This window comes from Canis lupus, chromosome 27, assembly GCF_011100685.1.
Source record: "Canis lupus familiaris isolate Mischka breed German Shepherd chromosome 27, alternate assembly UU_Cfam_GSD_1.0, whole genome shotgun sequence".
Classification (NCBI taxonomy): domain Eukaryota; kingdom Metazoa; phylum Chordata; class Mammalia; order Carnivora; family Canidae; genus Canis; species Canis lupus.
Genome location: NC_049248.1, coordinates 42,353,336 through 42,378,574, shown reverse-complemented (window position 1 = coordinate 42,378,574; position 25,239 = coordinate 42,353,336). Strand labels below are relative to the sequence as shown.

Below are 25,239 nucleotides of genomic sequence, written 5' to 3'. Positions count from 1 at the left end.
GCTCTAAATATTATTAGAGTGATTTGTAGAATACATTATTACTGTTTAAAAAAAAAAAAGTAAAGCAAGGAGGATCAAGAATATATATAGTAAGCTATTGGTTAGCTAAGTCAGATAGTGATATAAAGATATACTTGTATACACACATATGTATCTATGAATATGTACTTAATACACTGTTTGAGGCATTACTTTTAAACCATAAACACATTGAAAATAAAATTTTAAAAATCAACTGTAAAAGTTAAAAGCAAAATTAACCTAAATGTGCATCCAATTAATAATAGAGAAATCCTAAGTGATTTTGAGCCATAATAAAATCAACTGTTATAAATGTTCCTTAGGAATAAACCACAAGGCAAAGTAAAGTAAAAAAAAAAAAAAAAACTTAATTTGTTTCCAGAATTATAATCCTACTGATATTGCTATTCTGATATTTTTGTGTGTGATTATGGGATACAGCAAATCAGTAATTATACTGGGGTCACAGAAATCTGAGATTTTCACATGGGATAAAGGAGATACAGATATGAGGCTGAAGTAGTAAAAATCATGTAAAGCCTGAATTTAAATCAGAAGTATCAGCATAAACTCATGATATATTTTTGTTAAAAACAAATACACACATTCTTTCATAGCTTTGTCCAATGAAAGGCTTTGAAACGATGAGCATACCAATAACCATGAAAACTTCTTGTACCTACCCAGTGGGCTGCAAAATATCACCCTCCCATTAAAGTGAGGACTCTGACTTAGGACTTGACTGACCCTAGGCCTTTGACACAAAACATAAAAGACACTGGAACATCTTGTCACACTAGGAATAAGCAAACCACTAAAAATTACTAGGAACAGGCAAACCACTGAAAATTTGACCAAAGGTTAACTCAAGGAGGCCATAATTCATCAATGAGGATAATAAATACACCAAATATGTTTAAATATCCAACAACAAAAAACATCAGAATAGTCACTTTTTAAGGTTCCCAGGGAACTAACACATTATTTTCAAAAACTGATAATAAAAGCTAGTACCGAGCACTTATCATGCATTCAATATGAGCTATACCTCAAGGTAATAAAAATGATGGCAAGCTTTTCTTTATAGAAGCCCTTCAACTAATAAATGGAAAAAAGAAAGCCTGAAACTAGCACCTCTTTGTAGCCTTTAATTAATAGATTTAGTCAATGATCAGTAACACCCAGCATAAAAGACAGACACAAAAACACAGGTTTTTTGTTCTCTCTCTGCTGCTTCCAAATCAAACCATTATTTTGATCAAGCCTCTAAATCTGGCTACCAATTTGCATGAAGTACAGAGGACAGAGGATCATGCTAAATTACACTAAAAAAATATAACTAGCCAATTCAAAAGTGGGCAAAGGACTTGAATAGACATTTCTCCAAAGACAATATACAAATGGTCAATAAACATATGAAAAGATGTTCAAAACCATTACTCATTACAGAAATGCAAATAAAACTACAATGAGATACACCTCATATCCAATAAGATGACTCTTATTATAAAACAAGCAGAAAAGAATAAGTGTTGGAGAGGATGTGGAGAAATTGGAACCCTTGTGCACTATTGGCAGGAATGTAAAATGGTATAGATCCTGTGAACACAGTATAGAAGTAGCTCAAAAACCTCAGAATTACAACATGACCCAGCAATTCTACTTGTGGGTATATACCCAAAATAACTGAAAGCAGGGTCTCGAAGAGACAGTTGTATACCCATGTTCACTGCAGCATTATTCACAATAGCTAAAATGCAAAAGCAACCCAAGTGTCCATCAACAAATTAACGTGTTAAGTAAAATGTGGTATATACATACAGTGGAATGTTATTCAGCTTTAAAAAGGAAGGAAATTCTACAATATGCTACATGGATAAACCTTGAAGACATTATGTTAAGTGAAATAAACCAGTCACAAAGAAACAAATACTGTATGATTTCATTTATATGAAGTAATTAGAATAGTAAAAAAATCACAGACCAAAAGAATAATGGTGGTGGTTGTCAGGGGCTGGAAGGAGGAGAGAATGGAGAGTTACTGTTTAATAGGTCTAGAATTTCAGTTTTACAAGATGAAAAGAGTTAACATGAATGGATGTGGTGAATGCGTTTAGTACAATTGCACTGTATAAAGATAGTAAATTTTATAAACACAGTAAAAAAATATAGCTAGCAAAATGTATGAGAAACTCTATAAAACAAGAAACAGTTATTTCAACATACTTCCCAAAGAAAAAATAAATAGGTTTAAGATGAAACTACAGATTTAAACTGAGAACAAAAAAAATGGTAATCAGGAAAAATCCCTGGGACGCCTGAGTGGCTCAGTGGTTGAGTATCTGCCTTCGGCTCAGGGCGTGATCTGAGTTCCAGGATCAAGTCCCAGGATCAAGTCCCATATCGGACTCCCTGCGTGGAGCCTGCTTCTCCCTCTGCCTGTGTCTCTGCCTCTCTCTCTCTCTCTCTCTCTCTCTCTGTGTCTCTCATGAATAAATAAATAAAATCTTAAAAAAAAAATCTAAAAGAGAAAGTTTAAGGTCTAATTTAAAGGCATTATTCTAAAAAAATACATTTTATTTTCACATTTTTTAACTACTTTATTTTTTTTAAGTTTTTTTTTTTTTAAGATTTTATTTATTTATTCATGATAGTCACAGAGAGAGAGAGAGAGAGGCAGAGACACAGGCAGAGGGAGAAGCAGGCTCCATGCAGGGAGCCCGACACGGTATTTGATCCCGGGTCTCCAGGATCGCGCCCTGGGCCAAAGGCAGGCGCTAAACCGCTGCGCCACCCAGGGATCCCATATTTTAACTACTTTAAAATAAAAGTAACTCTCCATTAATACTTTTCTTAAGAACAGAATTACAGGGATCCCTGGGTGGCGCAGCGGTTTGGCGCCTGCCTTTGGCCCAGGGCGCGATCCTGGAGACCCAGGATCGAATCCCACGTCGGGCTCCCGGTGCATGGAGCCTGCTTCTCCCTCTGCCTATGTCTCTGCCTCTCTCTCTCTTTCTGTGTGACTATCATAAATAAATAAAAATTAAAAAAAAAAAAAAAAAAGAACAGAATTACAATATTTCCATTTTGTATTTGTATACACTGTACCTATAAAGCAGAAATCAATATACTGTAAATTAATTTTACACCGTATCGAAGAGTATTAAGTAGTAAATATGTCATGTTAATATGCTCCAAGTAGGTTTTTTTACATTTAATACAATATGCTTTATAGATTTAGGAAAAGAATTACAAGGAGATTTTTATTGGTTAAGTGGACTACATCAATGCAACAAATACACACAAAATTTCAAAGTCCCAAACAAACAAAAATGATTATTTCTCTTACCTAATATTAATAGATTTGACAAAATAGGCAAAGGCTTGTACACTGAAAACTAGAAAGCAATGCTGAGAAACCAAAAGCCTAAATAACTTTAGAGAGGCACATCAGAAGATTAAATATAATGAAGGTGGTGATTTTTCCAAATTAGATGAAATCGCAGTCAAAATCCCAACAGGCATTTTTGTAAAACTGACAAACTGATTTGAAAATGTCTATGGAAATATCAAGGACCTGGAATACCTAAAGTAATTCTGGAAAGTCAAAAATTTGAGAACTTAAGACATTACCTGATCTTGTAACTTTTCATAAAGCTACAGTAATCAAGACGGTAGGGAACTGATTTAAAGATATACAGATCAATGGAACAGAGTCTAGAAATAGACCAAGCATATACGATCAAGAAATAGTTAACAAAGTGACCAAGAATCTTTTCAACAGGTAATGCTGGAACAAATGTATGTACATTTTGAAAAAGAACCCTGACTCTTCACAACATACAAAAGAAACTTGAAGTAGATCATAAAATCTAAATGTGAGTATAATCTAAATGTCAAAGTATACTTCTAGAAGAAACCACAAAGAAAATATTCATGAACAGAGAAGACATTGATTTCAGGCAAGACAAAAATAATGAACCCTAAAAGAAAAGTGAGATATAAAAACAGATTTTATTAAAATTAAACACTAATTTTTTAAAAGATTTATTTATTTATTCATTCAGAGAGAGCAAGAGAGAGGCAGAGACACAGGCAGAGGGAGAAGCAGGCCCCAGGCAGGAAGCCCAATGTGGGACTCGATCCCGGGTCTCCAGGATCACACCCCACGCTGTAGGCTGTGCTAAACCGCTGCGCCACCGGGGCTGCCCCTAATTTTTCTTTTTTAAACTTCTGCTCTTTGGTCAATTACTTTTCGACAAAGGAGGCAGGAATATGCAATGTGGAAAAGACAGTCTCTTCAGTAAATGGTGTTGGGAAAACTAACATGCAAAATCATGAAACTGGACCACTTTTTTATACTACATACAAAAATAAACTCAAAATGGATTAAAGACTTAAATATAAGACCAGAAATAAAAAATTCCTAGAAGAAAACAAAGGCAGTAAACTCTCTGACATCAGTATTAGCAATATTTTTTTGGATGTGTCTCCGCAGGCAAGGGAAACAAAAGCAAAAATAAACAAATGGACTATGTCAAACATCAAAGCTTTTTTTTTTTTTTAAAGATTTATTTATTTATTCATTCAGAGAGAGCGAAAGAGAGGCAGAGACACAGGCAGAAGGAGAAGCAGGCTCCATGCAGGAAGCCCGATGTGGGACTCGATCCCGGGTCTCCAGGATCACACCCCGGGCTGCAGGCGGCGCCAAACCGCTGCGCCACCAGGGCTGCCCAACATCAAAGCTTTTGCACAGTAAAGGAAACCATCAGCCAAATGGAAAGGCAACCCACTGAATGGAAGATATCTGCAAATGATAACAATGATAAGGAATTAATATCCAAAATACATAAATAACTCACACAACTCAGTATCAAAAAAACACAAAACAATTTAAAAAACAGGGAGAGGACCTGAAGAGACATTTCTCCAAAGAAGTCATACAGATGTCCAACAGACACATGAAAAGATGCTCAACATCACCAACCATCAGGGAAATGCAAATCAAAATCACAATGAGGTTATCTCCTCACACCTGTCACAAGGCTATATTTAAAAAAAAAAGTAGTAACAATGTTGGTAAGGATATGGGGAAAAGGGCAACTTCTGTACACTGTTGGTGGGAATGCAAAATGATGCAGCTGCTATGGAAAAAAAGTATGAAGGTTTCTCAAAAAATAAAATACAACTACCACATAATCCAGCAATCCCACCTCTGCATACTATCCAATGAAAACAAAAATGCTAACTTGAAAAAAATCCCTATGTCCACTGTAGCCTTACTTACAATAGCCAAGATATAAATGCAACTTAAGTGTCCATCAATAGATGAAAGCATTGTACACACACACACACACACACACACACAGGAATATTATTCAGCTCTAAAAAAGAACGAAATCTTGCCATTTGCCACAACACTGATAATATCATGCAAAGTGAAATAAGTCAGGGAAAAAATACTGGGTGATTTCACTTATATATGGAATCTAAACAAACAATACAAACAAAACAGAAACTCACTTATTCAGGATAAAAATCTGATGATTGCCAGGGGGGAATAGGGTGGAAGGATGGATGAAATAGGGGAAAATTAAAAGGTACAAATTTCCAGTTATAAAATAAGTTAAGTCATGGGGATGTAACGGATATATATGGAATGTAGTTATAAATATTGTAACAAGTTTGTATGGTGACAGATGGTAGCTAGCTTTATGATGGTGATCACTTCCTATGTATATAAATTTTGAATCACTACAATGGACACCTGAAACTAATATTGTACATCAACTACGCTTCCATTAAAACAACAATAACAAAAACCTCCAAAACTTCTGCTCTTCAAATATGCACTGTTACGAAAACAAGAAGGCAAGTAACAGCCTAGGGGAAATAGATTTGCAATATAAACACACTCCTGACAAAAAACTTATATCCAGGAATTATAAAGAACTCTTATAATTCATAGTAAGACCAACAATCAAACTTTATTAAAATAGAAAAAAAGATTTAAAAAGAGACTAACCAAACTACAGTACATTTCTACTATTTGGCAATAAAAGAATGAACTACCAATACATGCAATAATATGGTTCACTAAAATAATGGCAAGTGAAAGAAGTCCAGCACAAGGGAATATACTGTATAGTTTCATTCATATGAAACTCCAGAAAAGACAAATCTATGGCTGCAGAAAGCAGATCAGTGACTGCCTAGATTGGTGGTTGTGGATGGTTGGAGACTGGAAAAAAAAAAACAAAAAACCTCAAAACCCAAAACTAATAAAAATTTATGCTTAAAACAAATATCTTATGCAAATTATACCTCAGTAAAGTTGATTTAAAAACAGACTAAAAAATAATCTTTTCTGGAGAGGGCCTTAGCTAACTAAACTAGACTCAAAATCCAAAGGCATAAAGAAAAAGATTTATCAGTCTTACAAACTTGCTATAAAAAAAAAATTTCCACAGAAGTACCACTAACACAGTAACAGTCACATCTGATAAAACTAATCTCTAAACACTTACATAATCACAAATCGTTAAGAAAATCTTTATAGAAAAACAGCCATAAACCTAAGTAGAAAAATCAGAATCAACCACATTTTAAAGAAATAAAAAGGGGATCCCTGGGTGGCTCAGCAGTTTGGCACCGGCCCTGGGCCCAGGGTGTGATCCTGGAGTCCTGGGATCGAGTCCCACATTGGGCTCCCTGCATGGGGCCTGCTTCTCCCTCTGCCTGTGTCTCTGCCTCTCTCTCTCTCTCATAAATAATAAAATAAAATCCTAAAAAAAAAAAAAGAAATAAAAATACTAGTATGAATTTAAGTTAATTCTATTAAACAAAGGCATAAACTCTTCAACTTAGCAATTTCATTTCTAGGAATTTACCCTAAAATTATATTTGCATATATAGACCAAAAAAATGTATAAAAATGGCAGAATAGTGTCTAAAGGTAATTAATACTCAGAACATCTAGTTCTCAACAAAAAATTACAAAACACACAGAGAACTATGACCCATTCACAGGAAAAAAAAGAATTTGATAGAAACCACCCCTTAAAGGAAGCCCAGATATTGGAATTACTGCTCAAAGATGTTAAACCAGCTATCTTAAAGGTGTTCAATGAACTAACAGAAACCATTACAAACCTGAGATTACAAACCTGAGAGTAATCAGGAAAAAAACGTAGGAACAAAATAATGTAAAGGAAATCAGTAGGCCTATCCTACAAAAAATGCTAATGGCAGTTATTCAGGGTGAAATAAAGATACCAAAGGGTAACTCAAAGCCATAAGAAGAAATAAAGAACACTGGTAAGGATAATTACATAGGTAAACATAAAAGAGATTATTATTATACTTTTGGTATATAATTCCTTTTTTTAGATTTTTATTTATTTATTCATTCATGAGAGACAGAGAGGCAGAGACACAGGCAAAGGGAGAAAGAAGCAGGCTTCCTGTGGGGAGGCTGACGCGGGGCTCAATCCCAGGACCCCAGGATCACGCTCTGAGCCGAAGGAGACGTTCATCCATTGAGCCACCCAGACACCCCTTTTTTAAAAAAAAAAATATCTTAATTATTTGAAAGTGTACATGTGCACAAGTAGGGGGGCAGGGAAGAGGGAGAAGCAGGAACCTCTTCTCAGCACAGAGACTGATGTGGGGGGTTCGACTTCAGGACCCTGGGATCATGATCTGAGCCAAAAGCATACGCAAAACCATCTGAGCTACCCAAGCACCCCACTCTTTTTTTCTTATCAGATTTATTTATTTTTTAAAAAAGATTTTATTCATTTATTCAGGAGACAGAGAGAGAGAGACTCAGGGACACAGGCAGAGGGAGAAGCAGGCTCCATGCAAGGAGCCCGAAGTGGGACTCGATCCCGGGACTCCAGGATCACGCCCCAGGCCGAAGGTGGCGCCAAACCGCTGAGCCACCAGGGATCTCCTCTTATCAAATTTAAAAGACAAATGAGAAATGAATAAAACAGAAGTACAGAAGCAGAGTATTTGAATACTATTGTAACTAAGCATTATTCACATGAGGTTTTTATAAATTTTATTTTAACCCCCAAGAGAACCACACACACACACACACACACACACACTTTAACAAAATATAGAATAGGAAAGAAGGAAATAAAAAAGGCAGTAATAGAAAAGTTGGGGGGTAGGGGCGCACCTGGGTGGTTCAGTCTATTAGGCATTTGCCTTCGGCTCAGGTCATGATCTAGGGTCCTGGGATCAAGCCCTATCTTGGGTTCCCTGCTCAGCAGGGAGTATGCTTTTCCCTCTTCCTCTTATCCCTCCCCCATCCCTCTCCTGCTCTCTCTCAAATAAAATCTTGAAAAAAAGAAAAATTGAGGGGGAAAATAAATATGAAAATCATACAGAAAATACTAAAAATGGAAGAATTATTCTTCCTTATCAGTAATTACTTTAAATGGCTTAAATTCTATGACTGAATTAAAAAAACAAACCAGGATCCATCTATATGTTATCTATAACAGATTCATTTTAAATCAAAGAAATGGGAAGTAACAGGATGAAAAAGGACATTCCAAGTAAATAGTAACCAAAATACATCTAAGATGTCTATACAGTTGACCCTTTCAACAACACAGGTTTGAATAGCACGTGTCTACTTATATGCATGTTTTCAATAAATACAGTACAGTACTGTAAATGTATTTTCTCTTCCTTTATTTTATTTTTTAAAAAAGATTTTTATATATTTTAGAGAGACAGTACTCTCGAATTAGGGGAAGGGGAGAGGGAGAACGAAAGAGAGAATCTCAAGCAGAGCCTTGCTGAACACAAAGCTCAACTTGGGGCTCAATCTCATGACCCCGAGATCATAACCTGAGCCAAAATCAAGAGTTGGACGCTTAATCAACTAAGCCACCCAAGTGTCTTCCTTTATTTTAATAACTTTTTCTCTAGCTTACTTTATTTTTTTTTTTAAGATTTTATTTATTCATGACAGACACAGAGAGAGAGAGAGAGAGGCAGAGACACAGGCAGAGGGAGAAGCAGGCTCCATGCAAGGGAGCCTGACGTGGGACTCGATCCAGGGTCTCCAGGATCAGGCCCTGGGCTGAGGGCTGCACTAAACCGCTGAGCTACCCAGGCTGCCCTCTCTAGCTTACTTTACTGTAAGAATACAATACATACAATATACAACATATATTTGTTAATCAACTGTTTGTTATTATAAGGGTTCCAACAACAGTAGGCTAGTAGTTCTAAGTTTCTGCAAGTCAAACATTGTATGCAGATTTTCAAATGCTGGGTAAGGACAGGTCAGCACTCCTAACCCTCGTGTTGTTCAAGGGTCAACTATATCATTAGGCAAAACAGACTAAGTTACAAAAGGTTACAAGCCACAAGGGACATTATATACTGATAAAAAAGTTCAATCTAGCAAAAAGATAAAACAAATATAAATATATGCATCTGCCAACAGAGCCTGAAATAAAGCAACACTGACAGAAGTGAAAGGAGAAAAAGACAATGACAATGCTACAATAGAGACTACAATGACTGTCTTTCAAGAATAAATAATGAGACAGAAGAGCAATAAATAGAGAACCTTACCCATAAAAAAAGGATGAAATCTTGCCATTTGCAACAACATGGATGGATCTAGAGAGTATAGTGCTAAGTGAGTTAAGTCAGATAAAGACAAATACCATGATTTCACTCATATGTGCAATTTAAGAAACAAAGCAAATGAAGAAAAAAAGAGAAAAACCAAAAAACAGACTCCTAACCACAGAGAACAAAATGATGGTTACCAAAAGGGATGTAGGTGGGAGGATGGATGAAATAGATGAAGGGGATTAAAAGTACACATATATATTTTAAAGATTTTATTTATTTATTCATGAGAGACATAGAGAGAGAGAGAGAGAGAGAGAGAGAGAGAGGCAGATACACTCGCAGAGGGAGAAGCAGGCTCCATGCAAGGAGCCCAACGTGAGACTTGATCCCAGGTCTCCAGGATCACACCCTGGGCTGCAGGCGGCACTAAACCACTGTGCCACCAGGACTGCCCTAAAAGTACACTTATCATGATGAGCACTGAGTAATGTATAAGACTGAATCACTACCTTGTACACCTGAAACTAATATAACACTGGGTGTTAACTATACTGGAATTAAAACTAATAATAAAATAAAATCCCTGGGGATCCCTGGGTGGCGCAGTGGTTTAGCGCCTGCCTTTGGCCCAGGGCGTGATCCTGGAGACCTGGGATCGAATCCCACATCGGGCTCCCGGTGCATGGAGCCTGCTTCTCCCTCTGCCTGTGTCTCTGCCTCTCTCTCTCTCTCTCTCTCTCTCTCTCTGTGACTATCATAAATAAATAAAAATTAAAAAAAAATTAAAAAAAAAAAATCCCTGTCAGGGAAGAAAAAAAAAGAAATGGAGAACTTGAGTAATACTATAAACCAATCTGAACTAATAAGGCAGTACACCAAACACCACATACATTTTGCACAAGTGTACATGAACATTCTCCATGATAAACTATACGTTGTGCTAAAAGCAAGTTTTGACAAATTTAGAAAGACTGAAACCATACGAAGTATCCTGGAATGAAACTGGTAATTAAGAAAAAGTGGAAAATTAGTAAATATGTGGAAATTCAACAATGCATGTTCTTAACCAATGGGTCAAAAAAAAAATGATAAGGAAGTTATTAGAAAATAACTGGAGGGGTGTCTGGGTGGTTAAGGTAGATGCTTAACTTGGTTAAGCATCTACCTTCGGCTTAGGTCAGGATCCCAAGAGTCCTGAAATCCAGCCTTGCATCAGGATCCCTCCTCAGTGGGGAGTCTGCTTCTCCCTCCCCCCCGCCTGGTGCATCCCCTGCTTGTGTTTTTACATTCTCTCCCTCTTTCAAATAAATAAGGAAAATCTTAAAAAAAAGAACTGGAGATGAATGAAAACAAAAACACAATCCATCAAAATTTATTGGATGCAGGGAACAGTGCTAAGAGAGAAATTTATAGCTATAAGCACCTTTGTTAAAAAGAATGATCTCAAATCAATAACCCCAGTTTTCATCTTAAAAACGGGGAAAACAAGCAAACCAGATCTAAGGCTAGATACTGCATGATTCCACTTAACTGCAGTATCTAAAATAGGTAAATTCATAAAGACAGAGATTAGAAGGAAGATTACTAGAGAGTGGAAGGATAAGCAGTTATTGTTTCATGGATTTTCTGTATGGAATGATGCAAAAAATTCTAGACAAATACTGGTGATAGTTGCACAGCAATGTAAATGCAAATGCTAAAAAAATGGTAAATTGTATATATGTGTACTCTACTACAAAAAAAAAAAAATCCCAAAGAAAAATGTAAGACACGATGTTCCTAACACTAGAAAAATAAATCACTGCTCACTCACGGAGAAAAATGGATAATTAAATCGTGATGTGCATGAACAATATTGTGTGTATACTTGAAATAACAGTGAATGAAAAGATCTTGAAGATCTATTAAATGAAAAGAGGAGGTGGATGTCTACTGTACATTCTTTATCATGTAGAGAAGAAAATTCCTAGGTGGCTATAGAAAAATGCTCATCACCTCTGGGGGAAAGGACTGAAGGAATCTGGGAAAGAGAGACTGAATTAATTATTCTTTATTTAATACTGTTTGAGTTTTTTAGAACATGCAAGTATTTTCACACTTTAAATTCTGAAATAGACATATAAAAGGAATATATAAATATATATTCTATTTGACATGTTCTGTAATATTTATCAGTTATGACACCCAAATAAAACTTAATATTCTCAGTCATAAAAAGAAAATTAAAACATGATGAGGCACTGTGTCTTAACGAAATTATCAACAGGTGGACAATATTAGTCATTTAATCCTTTTGTCCTCCAAGATCACTGTTTGTGAATCACAGAATTTCAGAAATGAAAAGCATGCACACTTCAAAGAAATAAACCAGGACCTCAGAGGTAACCTGACATACCCAAGATCAAAGAGCTTGTGGCTGAAAGCAGGATCAATGGTTGGAATATGATTTCTGGCTCCTGCACCTGTCTTTCTGGGTCTTAGGTCATTTGGTTTTAATGAATGATATAAAAATTAATGTGAATTTGTAAATCTCCTAGCAAGAACATTGCAATGTGATGGCTAATTAAAGGAACCATAAACAAAAGCCAAAATGGCAGACAACAGTACTTATACTGAAACATATCTATGCATATATTTTTAAAAGATTTATCTATTTATTTGAGAGAAAGAGAGAAAGAGAGCTCGGAATGTTTGCACACAAAAGGAAGCCAGGGGAAGGGCAGAGGGAAACAGAGAAGCAGACTCCCTGCTGAGCGCAAAGCCCAATGCAGGGCTCCATCTCATGTCCTTGAGATCTCGACCTGGGCCAAAATCAAGGGGCAGATACTAAACCAACTGAGCCACCCAGGCACCCTTAGAAAGAGAGAGAGAGAGAGAGAGAGAGAGATATCAAAATATCAAAATAAATATAATATCAAAATAAATATATATATATTTAATACTACATTTAAGATTTCAAAAAAGCAATCAGCTTTAAGAAATGGGAAGTATAAGGAATAATCAAAATGATTATTTGTAGATGACATGCTCTCTGCCAGATGATCTTCATTAGACATAATAAAGGAATTTAGACAGGTTCCTGCAGTGATGTTTTTATTTTAATTAATTAATCGGGGGGGGCAGTGACATTTTTTTAAAAAGATCATTAAGCTACCAAGGAGAAGTGGAAAGCAACAAAAATTACTTTAAGGAAGAAATGATAAAAGTCATACAGAAAAAAATGGTCTGAGAAGAACCAAGACAATCTTAATAAGTATGAGTAAGGAGGGATGATTTGCATAAGGACATAGGATATTCTAAAACTATGGTAGTTAAAACATATTTATATTGATAAATATAAAATATAAATTGAAAAAAAACATATTGATATTGGCTCAATAAAGACGGATAGAATAGAGAACCTAAAGCCGACCTGACAGATGCAACATTACACACAAGTTGTGGAAAAATAGACCACTCAACAAATTATTAAGTGTTGAGATAACTGCCTTTCCATACATGGAAAAAAATTAGATTCCTATCATGTCCTGTACGTGATAATTAATTCCAAATATATCAAAGACGTAAATCTGACATACAAAACTTCAAAGCTATTAGAAGACCTAGAAGATCTTTATAGCCTCAAGTAGGAGAGAGGGATTATAGGGAGAAGCAGAGGAAATAGAATAAATGACAGGTCTCTTCATTTTTAATTATAGAAAGTAATAATACCACCTGCCACACATCAATAATGAGATTTAAATATGTCCAGTTTTTAGAATAAATAGAGTATCAAAAGTAAGCGAATGTTAAGGATTCTATTTTATGCATTTATTTTTATTTTTTAAAGTAGGCTCCATGCTGGGGATTCATGGAACCCAATGTGGTGCCTGAACTCACAACCAGAGATCAAGACCTGAGCTAAAATTAAGAGTCAATGTTAACTGACCCAGCCACCCACGTGCCTTAGGATTCAGTTTTAGACGGTAGCTCTGATAACAACTGGAGAACAGAAAAGTTGGGGGAAAGCTGAAGGCATTAATCATTAAAGGCTACTCCAACTGTTCAAGCCTAAACAATAGTAGTCATAATTGAAAGAAGTTTTATTTTATTTTTTTAAAGATTTTATTCATTTATTCATGAGACACACACAGAAGAGAGAGAGAGAGAGAAGCAGAGACACAGGCAGAGGGAGAAGGAGAAGCAGGTTCCATGCAGAGAGCCTATGTGGGACTCAATCCTGGGACTCCAGGATCACGCCCTGAGCCGAAGGCAGGCGCTAAACTGCTGAGCCACCCCGGGATCCCTGAAAGAAGTTTTAAAGGTAGATTCCACTGAATCTGAGAAAAAGTAAGACCTGTAAAGACAATGAGCAGGTGTCATCAATGAGAATTCCCAGATTCCCAAACGGATGAACGTCAATATGGTGACACAATTAATTTTGAGATGAGGATGACAGTATAGGGAAGGTTTTCCACCTCTGTTACTAAAAAATTATTCCTGCTCTTCATTTTGATTATCTTTCATGTTGTCAATGAGCATCTAACTAAAACTTCATGCAGTCTAAAGGTAGGCCTTTGGAAAGAATTGCTACCCTATCAACTAATTTTCTAGCTCATCATATGAAATTTCTTTGAAATCATGACAGGTTTTATAAAATATCCAAATGTATTTTTTAAATTCTCAAACAGACAAGCAACAACAATTTTCTGGCTTCACACTAGCCTCTACTTACAAACATTTCTTACCATGATTGGCTTGCCCTGAAATGTTTTAACTTCTTCTCTTAAGTATTTAAAAGCCTGTTAACAAAGCAGAAAGGAGCTTTTATTAGCATTCAAACATTTCATTAAAGCCATCTTTTTTTTTTTTTAAAGATTTTATTTATTCATTCATAAGATACACAGAGAGTGAGGCAGAGACATAGGCAGAGGGTGAAGCAGGCTCCCTGTGGGGAGCCTGATGCAGGACTTCATCCCAGGACCCCAGGATCACAACCTGAGCCAAAGGGAGATGCTCAACCATTGAGCCACCCAGGTGCCCCAAAGCCATCTTTATTTTATTTTATTAAAAGTTTGGTAGAGTTTAGTAACTATCTCCAAGCTAAACAGTAAAAAATTCTAAAATCAATTCCATTATTCAGGTGGTAAGGAATGAAAATGTAAAAACACCTCAGCTAAAATTCAAATTTACTGTAGATTAGCTACTATGGATTATTGCAGAAAAAATGCACAAAACCCAACAGACCCAAAATATCACTATATATTTAGTTAAGAATGGTTCAATCAGACAGCTTTCTAAGACGAAGAATTAAAAAAAAAAAAAAAATCAGTGGGGTGCCTCGCTGGCTCAGTTGGTGGAGTATGCAACTCTTGATTTCGGGGTCATGACTTTGAGTCCCACACTGGAGGTATAGTTTACTTCAAAAATCAACCAACCAATCAGTGAGCAGTTTTAAAATGCTATTAGAGATATTTTTGTTTTTGTTTCAATGCGAATATTACTTCTCTTTAGGTTGGATATGACAACATGTAAGAGTAAAATCATTAATGTCAAAATTCCAAAAATCAGAAAAGAAGTTATATATTTATTGCAGGCCTAGTATGTATATACTAATACTAACTACTGAGTACATGGTTCCCAATTTTTAATTTTAAAATTGTGCTTTTTATCAATAGGAAACTTCTTAAATTGAAACTGTAAAGGCTTTAAGAACACAATCAAAAAGGACACCAATTAAACAAAACCAAAAAGGTGAACAAGGTGATCAACAGTCTTCACAAATATTGCTGTAAGCATATATTTCTCAGTTAAAATATACCATTACTTTTTTTTTTTTTTTTTTTGCCACCAAGACTTCAAATCAGAAGAAAAGTTTTCTTCTCACCTGCTGTGCATCTGTGTCTGACTGGAAAGTGATATACCAGTTGCTATTGTGTGCAAACTCACAGCTTATCACCTTGGGGCAGTTTTCATTTTTGAACAAAGCTTTAACTTCCTAAAAAAAGAGAAAACTTTAGTGTAAATTTTGTATATGATTGAGATAGAATCTAATTTTAAGATCAGCTAAACTGAAGCGTTTCACTTTTAGTGGCAAGTGAAATTTCCCTTACTGGTAAAATCTCTCTAGACCTGCCATTATCCAAAAAAAGAAAAAAGAAAGAAAGAAAGAAAAAGGTCCTCCATTAACATTTTCTAGGTGTCAGTTATTTTCTCAACCTCATTCAATCCAGGTTGCTCTGTCTATATCAGAGTCACAAACATGAACTCTGTGCAAAGGTATCTTTATTTTTCCATTATTGAAACTGAAATTTCATAACTGAACCCTAAAACAAATACATGTATTTCAAAAAGGAGGATTACCAAAAAAACTCAAACCTATGTAAACAGCTCACAGCTTGAAAATAGTTCATAAAAAGAAAAGAAAGAAAATAACTGGAAGTCAACATTAAGCATTTCTAAATGGTTATAGAGGGAAAAGAAACATCTACTGAAATTACATTCATGCAGCAGGAGACATAGATTTACAATGAAAACAACTCTGTTTAAAAGATTTATCATCTCCATTTTACAACTGAGGAAATGGTAGTTCAAATTGTTTAACCTACTCACACTGTCACAAAGAAGAACTCAAACTCAGATTTGTATGCTTCCGAACTCCATTCTGTCTAATACCTATTTGAGTTCAAGGAGAAATTCAGTAGTAACCAGTAATTCCCAAATATAAACAATCTGATCAGGTTAAAATGCCCCATAAAATACCAAACTACCATGAGGTATCCATTTTTAAAAAGGTAATTACTAAGCTGATGGGACAATCAACATGATGACAGTGAAGTCTAACCTGTATTTTAACTCCCTTAAATTTTTACTGCACTGAATTAAAAGAAGAATGTCCCTACTTATAGAGATATTTGCTTGGGTCAAATACTACTTGAAATAAATACATAGGCAACCAGCTGAGTTTTGTGACACTATAGAAGTGGTGAAATATCACCAAGTTTAATTAATAAAATGCTCATCCAGTCCAGAATTACATTTCTGTAGAACTATCTGTGGAACTGTTAGACTGCCACCCACCAATCTCTACCTTCAAAAATCCACAGATATACTCCAAATATTTCTAATTCTCTTAAATGAATAATGAACTGATTCGTTTGTATAATCTTTGTCAAGCTATCTTAGTCATCTGCACTTCCTTCACTTTTTCTTAATGAACAGTATGTTGCTGCCTTGTTCCTTCCTGCTTTTCATGTGTGACTTGTTTATGCATTCAGAGTGTAAATTACAGTAACTATAAAAATATTACCTAAACTTTGATTGGTTTTACATGCCAAATAATGCTCTAAGTTCTTTATATATTAACTCACTTAATTCTCACAAATTTAATGAGTTACGTATTTAATATCCCATTTAACAGACAGAGAAAACAAAGCAAAAGAGGTTAGGTATTGAATCCAAGGTCACAGAGCTAACAGGTAAAAGCTAGAATTCAAATACCTAGGCAGTTTGGCTCATATATCCTATACTGTTTCTTAATAATGCAAAATTCTTCCCATTCTGCGATTTTCCTTTTAATTTGTTACTTTGACATATAGTTCATAATTTTAAATAGAAGATCTATCTAGCGACAGTTTCTTTTCTAATTTTTCTCACTGCTTCTAAGTTTAGGAAATCTTCATTCTGGAGAGTTAATACTGAATGACTCTGGGCAAAACGATTAACTACTAATGTGCCAAATTTGTTAGGTGGCAAGAGTCTAAAAATTCTTTTTAAATGGTTGACCAGAGGATCCCTGGGTGGCTCAGTGGTTTAGCGCCTGTTTTCGGCCCAGGACGTGATTCTGGAGTCCCAGGATCAAGTCCCGCGTTGGGCTCCCTGCATGGAGCCTGCTTCTCTCTCTGCCTGTGTCTCTACCTCTCTCTCTGTGTCTCTCATGAATAACTGAATAAAATCTTTAAAAAAATAAAAATAAAATAATAAATGGTTGACCAATTACTATCAGTTACTACTGAAGAGGAGTTATTACTCCTCTTCATCTCTAACTTATCATTTTAAAAAAGATTTTATTTATGTATTTATTCATGGGAGACACAGAGAGAGAGAGGCAGAGACACAGGCAGAGAGAGAAGCAGGCTCCATGCAGGGAGCCCGACGTGGGACTCCATCCTGGGACTCCAGGATCACGCCCTGGGCTGAAGGCAGATGCTCAAGCACTGAGCCAACCAGGTGTCCCTCTAACTTATTATCATTAACATGGCAAACCAGTGTAAAGTTCTGTGGTTTACTGGTTAAGAAACATGGGCTCTGGAATCAGAGAGAGCAAGTTCAACTCAGATTCTGCCATTTAAACAGCCCATGTGTCCTTAAGCAAGTTATTTAACCATACTAAGGCTCAGTTATTCTATCTGTGAAACAGAGATAACAAAACCTTAGGCTTTAAGTAACCATAAAGTATACTGCACAATACTTGGTTAAACCTAATTATTAAATAAATGTTGTTATACATACATTACTATATAAGCATCTATTTTTGGATTATATTGTTTCATTCAAATGTTATTTTATTCTTGTACCTGTACCACACCATCTTTATGCCTGCAATTTTGCTTTATTTTTGCTAGCCAAGAGAATTAGTCTTGATTCTTATTTTCCTTTATTCCTAAGTTTACTCTTTCATATGAATCCTCAAGTTCTCAAAAGAGCCTATTTATATTTTGCTTGCCATTCAAATCAATAAACTGACAACTAATAACACTGCAATACTCAGTCTATCATTCTAAGAAAATGGAATTATGTCTTCCTCCTTCCTCTGTACCATTCTTCCAGTGTTTTAGAGTTTACAAAACAAAATTTATCCTATTCACAGTAACTGATATGAGGGCACTGATTTATACCTTGTTTATACTCAATTTAAACAGTTAAAGAACACACTCATCTTTAACAACGCTTAATAATTTACCTCTATAGGTGTTGTTTCAGGAATCTCTCTAAGAATCACAATACAACGCTTATGACTTGGTCTCACTTTCTCACCCTTCTCATCAACTTGCACCATGGGAGAAGCTGAAATTTAAAAAAGCGTTTCATCCAAAAGTGACAAGGAAAGATGTTAATATTGCCATTAAAAATTATTCATTTCTGTTTCCAAGTGAATACATTAACAGAAGTTAATATCTTAAAGAAATTAAATTGGAGAACCAAAGATTACAGCTGTAACAAAATATTTTGAGAATACACAAAAAACACTGTCAAATGTTATTCTTTGAATATACAGGGCACGTACTTTGTGTCTTGGGACTGTGTTGGGGTTGAAAAACTTTTAGGAGTCTATAATACATAGCTAACAAGGTAATTACCCTGTGTTTACTGAATTCTGGATTTCTGGAGATAACAAAAATTAGTGTATTTGCACTCCACTCTTATGACTGGCTTACAGAACTGCATTCTGACATGTGAAAAAAATTCTTAAAATTCAAGTTTAAGAAGCACTTAAACCAAGAATTAAACTCAAATGACTGTAATTTTCCTTTGATTTTAACATATTTATTCTTACCTACTATTACAGACACTGAGAAGCCATCTTATAGATGCTGACTTTGAGGAAATATTTAATGAAGATAGTACCACATAGTGAAAACTTTTATTTCCAGTCTCTTCAGAGAGATAATATGCCATATCTCTCTCTGAACAGGTAAGTAGTGAGAATAGAAGAAACAGGGAAGAAAAGTTGGGTGTAAGTACTAGGTTCCAGCCCTTAGAGGTGGAGGATTCCAATGATCTCTTGGTTGATTTTTTTTTTTTGATGACAAGACTGGGTTGTTTTAAGAAACCACTGCACAAACCAATTAGAGATTTCATAAATGTTTTTAGCCCTCTGAGAATGGAAAGCCTCTATGTTCATTTAAGTCTATTATTGGACTTGTTATATTTAACTTTTAAACATTTTCAATGACACATTTCATATAAAAGTGAAGATCTGCCTTTATTCGGGTAAGCAGTTAAAACTTTGGTATACTTTTCCTAAGAGAGATTACCAAGAAATACTGATATAAGACTGTAAGACACAAACACCATTAAATATGCTTAGAACCTCAAATTCTTTATCAAACTTTAGAGTAGTTATTTGTCACACTACAGACTGCACTTCTTTAACAGGTGGTGGAATCAATTTAGGAAAAAAAAAGTTAATTCCAAGTATTTAGTATTTATCTGAATAATTACCATTTCAGTTGTCTGTGGGTTTGTGGTGTGCATAATGTGTATAAAATGTACTTCTTACTTGGGCTCAAAAGTTTGAAAACAGAATGATTCACAAGATGTGATAACGATACATATATATGACTTTCTAAAAGCCCAGAAAACTGAGATTTAATTGCTTATTCTTGAGTAAGTGGGTATTAGGATGAACCACTACAGTGCAGAATTGATAGAGAGGCTATATACCAAGTCAGTAAAAATAAAGATAAATTATTGGAACTACTAGATTAACAAAAAATAGGAAGTTAACAATTCCCTGCCTGGTGAGCACAGCTTAATGTATAGAATTGTGGAACCACTATATTGTATACTTGAAAATAATATGTGTCAACTACAATTTAAAAAAACAGCCAACAAAAAAAAATTCCCTGTATGATCAGAAATCAAAAGAATATTTAATTTAGCTTTTGACTTTAAAAATAAGCTAAAAGGTATGATTTACATACACCTCAACACTTCAAGAATTAGATCAGGGTCTGTAGTCAGCTTTTTTATTTCTTCCATGTTGGCAACTGTCCAAATTGGGATGAACTGATCACTGTCCATCTGAGATATCAGGTAAAGATCCTTTGACAAATTTTCTCTGAAAGGAATAAACAGAAGAGTCCCATAAAACAAACAATTCTTAAAAAGTACCTAAAAAAAGAGGTGTCTTATTTACTTTTGTCACTAAGTCTAGGAAAACAAGATTATGCTACCAGAAATAACACAATGAACTATGAAAATACATAATACACAAGTATACTCTTAACTTTCAGAAAATTTCTGAATCGCCGAAAGTTTCTGAATCATGCCCAAAAGGTTTGAACAAGGGAACTTTATGGAATTATACTGATATGCAGTAAAACAATATTAAATTGAAAAATGCGTTATAAAATATTACATACAGTGTAGTTTCATCTCACAAACACTTTATCATTAAAAAAAAACAAACACTTTATTGATGTTAGAATATGCATATAGAGAAAATTATGGCTTCAATCGTGAGTTTAACTGTAAGGGGTTTAAAATTTCTGAATGTTTTCATTTTTTATCAGTATGTTTGCCTTTTTATTTTAAAGATATAAACAGGGACGCCTGGGTGGCTCTGTGGTTGAGCATCATCTGCTTTTGGCTCAGGGCATGATCCTGGAGTCCAGGACTGAGTCCCATTTCAGGCTTCCTGATATCTCCGCCTCTTTTTCTCTGTGTTTCTCATGAATAAATAAATAAAATCTTAAAAAAAAAGATATAAACACTTCCATCTTACACATAAAATCTTGTAACACACCGAAGTAAAATCATAGTCTCATAATGTCTTATTCATGGCAGATCTCTGAAGCAAAGCTATCTTTGCTTATAAGCCACCTTTTCTCAATGACCCTATTTAAAACTGAAACCACCCAAGCACTCTTGATTCCCCTTCCTTTGCTTACAGTGTTCTAATTTTTTTCTTTTTTAAAGATTTTATTTTATTTACTCATGAGAGACACAGAGCGAGAGAGAGAGGCAGAGACACAGGCAGAGGGAGAAGCAGGCTCCATACAGGGAGCCCGTTGTGGGACCCGATCCCGTGTCTCCAGGATCATGTTGTGCGCCACAGGCGGCGCCAAAACACTGCGCCACCGGGGCTGCCCTCTAATTTTTTTCCACAGACCTTATCACCTAGCACACTTCTAAGTTATTATGCTTTAAAAAAAATTATGTTTGTTTTGTCTCCTCCAGCCAGAATACAGGTTCCATGAAGAATCTTTGTTGTTCAAAATATATTTCAAGGCCCTAGTGCCTGGCAAAGAGTAGGGCCAAAAGACTTTGCATTCATGTTTTACTAAGATAAAGTAGAAATTACTTTTTAAAAATTAAAATTGTCAACAGGTTGCTTTGGGGGCAAAAAAGAATAGAGAAGACACCAGTAAAGGTTAAAATCATTTTGGCAAAAAAGGAGGAACATAGTAAAAACATTTTCATCAAGAGATTTTCTTAAAAAAAAAAAAAAAAAAAAGATATTCTTTTCTTGTTTTTTAGAGAGGGAGAGGAAGGAGAAGGACAGAGAGAGAATCTTTTTTTTTTTTTTTTATTTTATTTTTTTTTTTATTGGTGTTCAATTTTCTAACATACAGAATAACACCCAGTGCCCGTCACCCGTTCACTCCCACCCCCCGCCCTCCTCCCCTTCTACCACCCCTAGTTCGTTTCCCAGAGTTAGCAGTCTTTATGTTCTGTCTCCCTTTCTGATATTTCCCACACATTTCTTCTCCCTTCCCTTATTTTCCCTTTCACTATTATTTATATTCCCCAAATGAATGAGAACATATAATGTTTGTCCTTCTCCGACTGGCTTACTTCACTCAGCCAGAGAGAGAATCTTAAGCAGGCTCTATGCCCAGAGCTGACCCCAACATGGGCTTAACCTCACAAACCTGAGATCATGACCTGAACTGAAATCAAGAGTCAGATCCTAAACTGACTGAGCTACCCAGGTGTCCCTGTACACAAAATATACAACTAAAAAGCTATAGCTTAAATCAACTCTGACTTTCAACATGTCTATTCTTATAAAACCTTGGTCAAACTTTTTTTTTTTTTTTAAGATTTTATTCATTTATTGGAGATAGAGCATGAGTACCTGCACAAACTGGGGTAGGGCCAGAGGGATAGGGAGCATATTCCAAGCTGAGTGTGGAGCCCGATGTAGGGCTCGATGCCACAATTCTGAGATCCCGACCTTAGTAAAGTCAGATGCTTAACTGACTAAGCCACCTAGTGGCCCAACCTTGGTCAAACTTTTAAAGAAATTGTATCTTGTCAGAAGTCAAATTAATGGATATAAATCACATCTATGATTTGACTACTATGACCAATACCTGATATGCACTAATAACAATTTTGTTGAGTCACAGACCAATCAGACAGTTAGTTGGTTTGAACTGAGTATCAAAGTTCTGAGTAGGATGTTGGAAATCATGAAAAACCAGAGCTCCTACCTACTCCAACAACTAAAAAGCCTGGCTAAATTCCAAAAACCATGTTTCTGGAGATGGAGGAAAAAAGCTACAAGAACAAAATTAAATTCCAGAAAGATGATCTTTCTTTCCTGCAGGCATTCAAAGCTCCAGGGCCAGAGTGAAACCAGCAGAGCTTTAGGCCGCTGCCCAGGACTGGCACTGTGAACTGCCAACTATAGGAGCTCCTAACATACAGCAGATTTCCCCCCATATGACATTTCCTGTGCTCTAAGGAGGGAGATGGGAGTCAGGCTGAAAAGGGAGAGTAATATCTCTGTGGTTTTGTGGAAGTTCCTGGGGATGGACAAAGCTTGCATCAAACACAAGTAGGTCTCCCCCATAAGACATCTGCCAGATTTTGAAGCTTAACAGGGTTAAGAGACTAAAGAGCTAACCTCAAACCTCTCAAGAAAAAGATTAAATTCCCCTTGGTGTTTCAGGATTGAGGTAACAGTTAACAGGCAACTTCTAAGTCAAAAGACTAAAAAAAGGTGATGCCTAAGGAACAGAGATAAATCAGAGGTAGACCGAGTCTAATTAAAGTGGCTGCTCAGCCCTAACCCAGCTCAACTCCTGAATGGATTGAAGCAATGAATCTACTTCCACCTACTAGAAGCTCAAATCTTGTCTAGAGGGAAAAATTACATTACTTGCAGCTCCTAGTTTCTTTTATATGTAATGTCCAGCATATAATCAAAATTTGTAAGACAATAAAAAGGCAGGAAATTATGACAGAGAACCAAGAGAAAAAAAACTCAAATATAAGCAAACACATAAACGATCCAGTTAGTAGGCAAAAATTTTTAAATAACTATTGCAAGTATGTTACAGAAAAAGAATTGTATCACAGGCACAAATGACTAAAGATAGAAAGCTCCTATTTTTATTGTTTTATCCTGTACTAGATTATAAAGTCAAAGAATAAAAAGGAGGGGAAAAGGGAGGGGCTATTTCAGATAAAGAATCCATTAAACTGGGATGCCTGGGTGGCTTTGGCGGTTGAGCGTCTGACTTCGGCTTAGGGCTGATCCCAGTCCAGGGATAGAGTCCTGCATCAGGCTCCCAGTGAGGAGCCTGCTTCTCCCTTTGTCTATGTCTCTGCCTCTCTCTATGTGTCTCTCACAAATAAACAAAATCTTAAAATTAAAAAAACAATTAAACCTGAGTCAAGAATATATCATGTATAAAGAAAGAAGTCTAGGGGCGCCTGGCTGGCTCAGTTGGTGGACCACATAAACTCTTGATCTCAGGGCCATGAGTTCAAGCCCCATACTGGGCATAGAGTTTACTTAAAAAATAAACAAAAGAAAGAAAGAGAGAGAGAGAAAGAAAGAGAGAGAGAGAGAAAGAGAGAAAAAGAAAAGAAAAACAAAAAGAAAAAAAGAAAAAAGAAAAGAAAGTTAGTTTATGATAAAATCCAGGTTTCCAGCTTGAAAAATTGGTTTACTGGTCCTACTTCTCACCACATATAAGAAAATTAGAAGGTGTTACCTTTGCATACATATCCAAACTTCTGTTTATTTTGGAAGGAGCAGTTTTATAATACTGAAGTTTTATGAGATCTAAACTATTAATTACCTACATAATTGTTATCTATAAATAAGACATCTTTAGGGGCGCCTCAATGGCTTAGTTGGTGAAGTAGCTGACTCTTAGTTTTGGCTCAGGTCATAACCTCAGGGTTGTGAGACCGAGGTTCATGTCAGGCTTGCAATCAGCATGGAGTTGGTTTGACATTCCCTCCTTCCCCCTCCCCATTCCCTGGCCCATGCGTGCACTTTCTAAAATAAATTAATAAAATCTTAAAAAAAAAGAAAAGACATCTTGAAACATTTGCCTGAAAGAACTCCTTATTTAATAGAAGACACTGGTAACATAAATTCTATGCCCATCCACCTATCTTGCTAAATATAACTCCATGATCACACGTTATACAAGCTAATTATGAATATATACATTAAGATATAACCACTTTTTTCTTTAAATATTATTTATTCAGGAGAGGCGCAGAGAGAGAGAGAGAGAGAGAGAGAGAGAGAGAGAGAGAGAGAGGAAGAGACATAAGCAGAGGGAGAAACAGACTCCCTGCAAGGAGCCTGATGCAGGACTTGATCCTAGACCCCGGGATCACACCCTGAGCCGAAGGCAGACACTCAACTGCTGAGCTACCCAGGTGTCCCAAAATATAATCACTTTTAATGAGAATCCTAAACAGGAATATGTTCCTAGGAAAAGTATCTAAGAGCCAATCCATAAGTAATCCAATCCAGTATTTCATTATCTTTCCACGAAGCCTAGATCCTTGGTATATCCAATCAGAGATTACATCTTTAAATTTAGTTAAGAAACAGACTAAAGAATATACTCCCCCAAAAAATCACTGAAG

General features: G+C 35.8%; 1 protein-coding gene across 9 annotated transcripts in view; it reads right to left on the bottom strand.

The window, feature by feature from the left end:
• LARP4 (La ribonucleoprotein 4) overlaps nt 1-25,239 on the bottom strand; it is a 182,327-nt gene that overhangs the window by 22,264 nt on the left and 134,824 nt on the right. For 8 of the 9 annotated variants that reach the window (XM_038577646.1, XM_038577647.1, XM_038577645.1 and 5 more), the window contains 4 exons: nt 20,316-20,452; nt 18,572-18,675; nt 15,497-15,607; nt 14,358-14,411 (listed from right to left, as the gene is read on the bottom strand). In XM_038577646.1, coding sequence (XP_038433574.1) covers nt 14,358-14,411; nt 15,497-15,607; nt 18,572-18,675; nt 20,316-20,452 — 406 coding nt within the window. Of the gene's footprint in view, nt 1-4,721; nt 4,829-14,357; nt 14,412-15,496; nt 15,608-18,571; nt 18,676-20,315; nt 20,453-25,239 lie in introns of those variants that run through there. The other variant, XM_038577651.1, reaches the window with a different exon arrangement.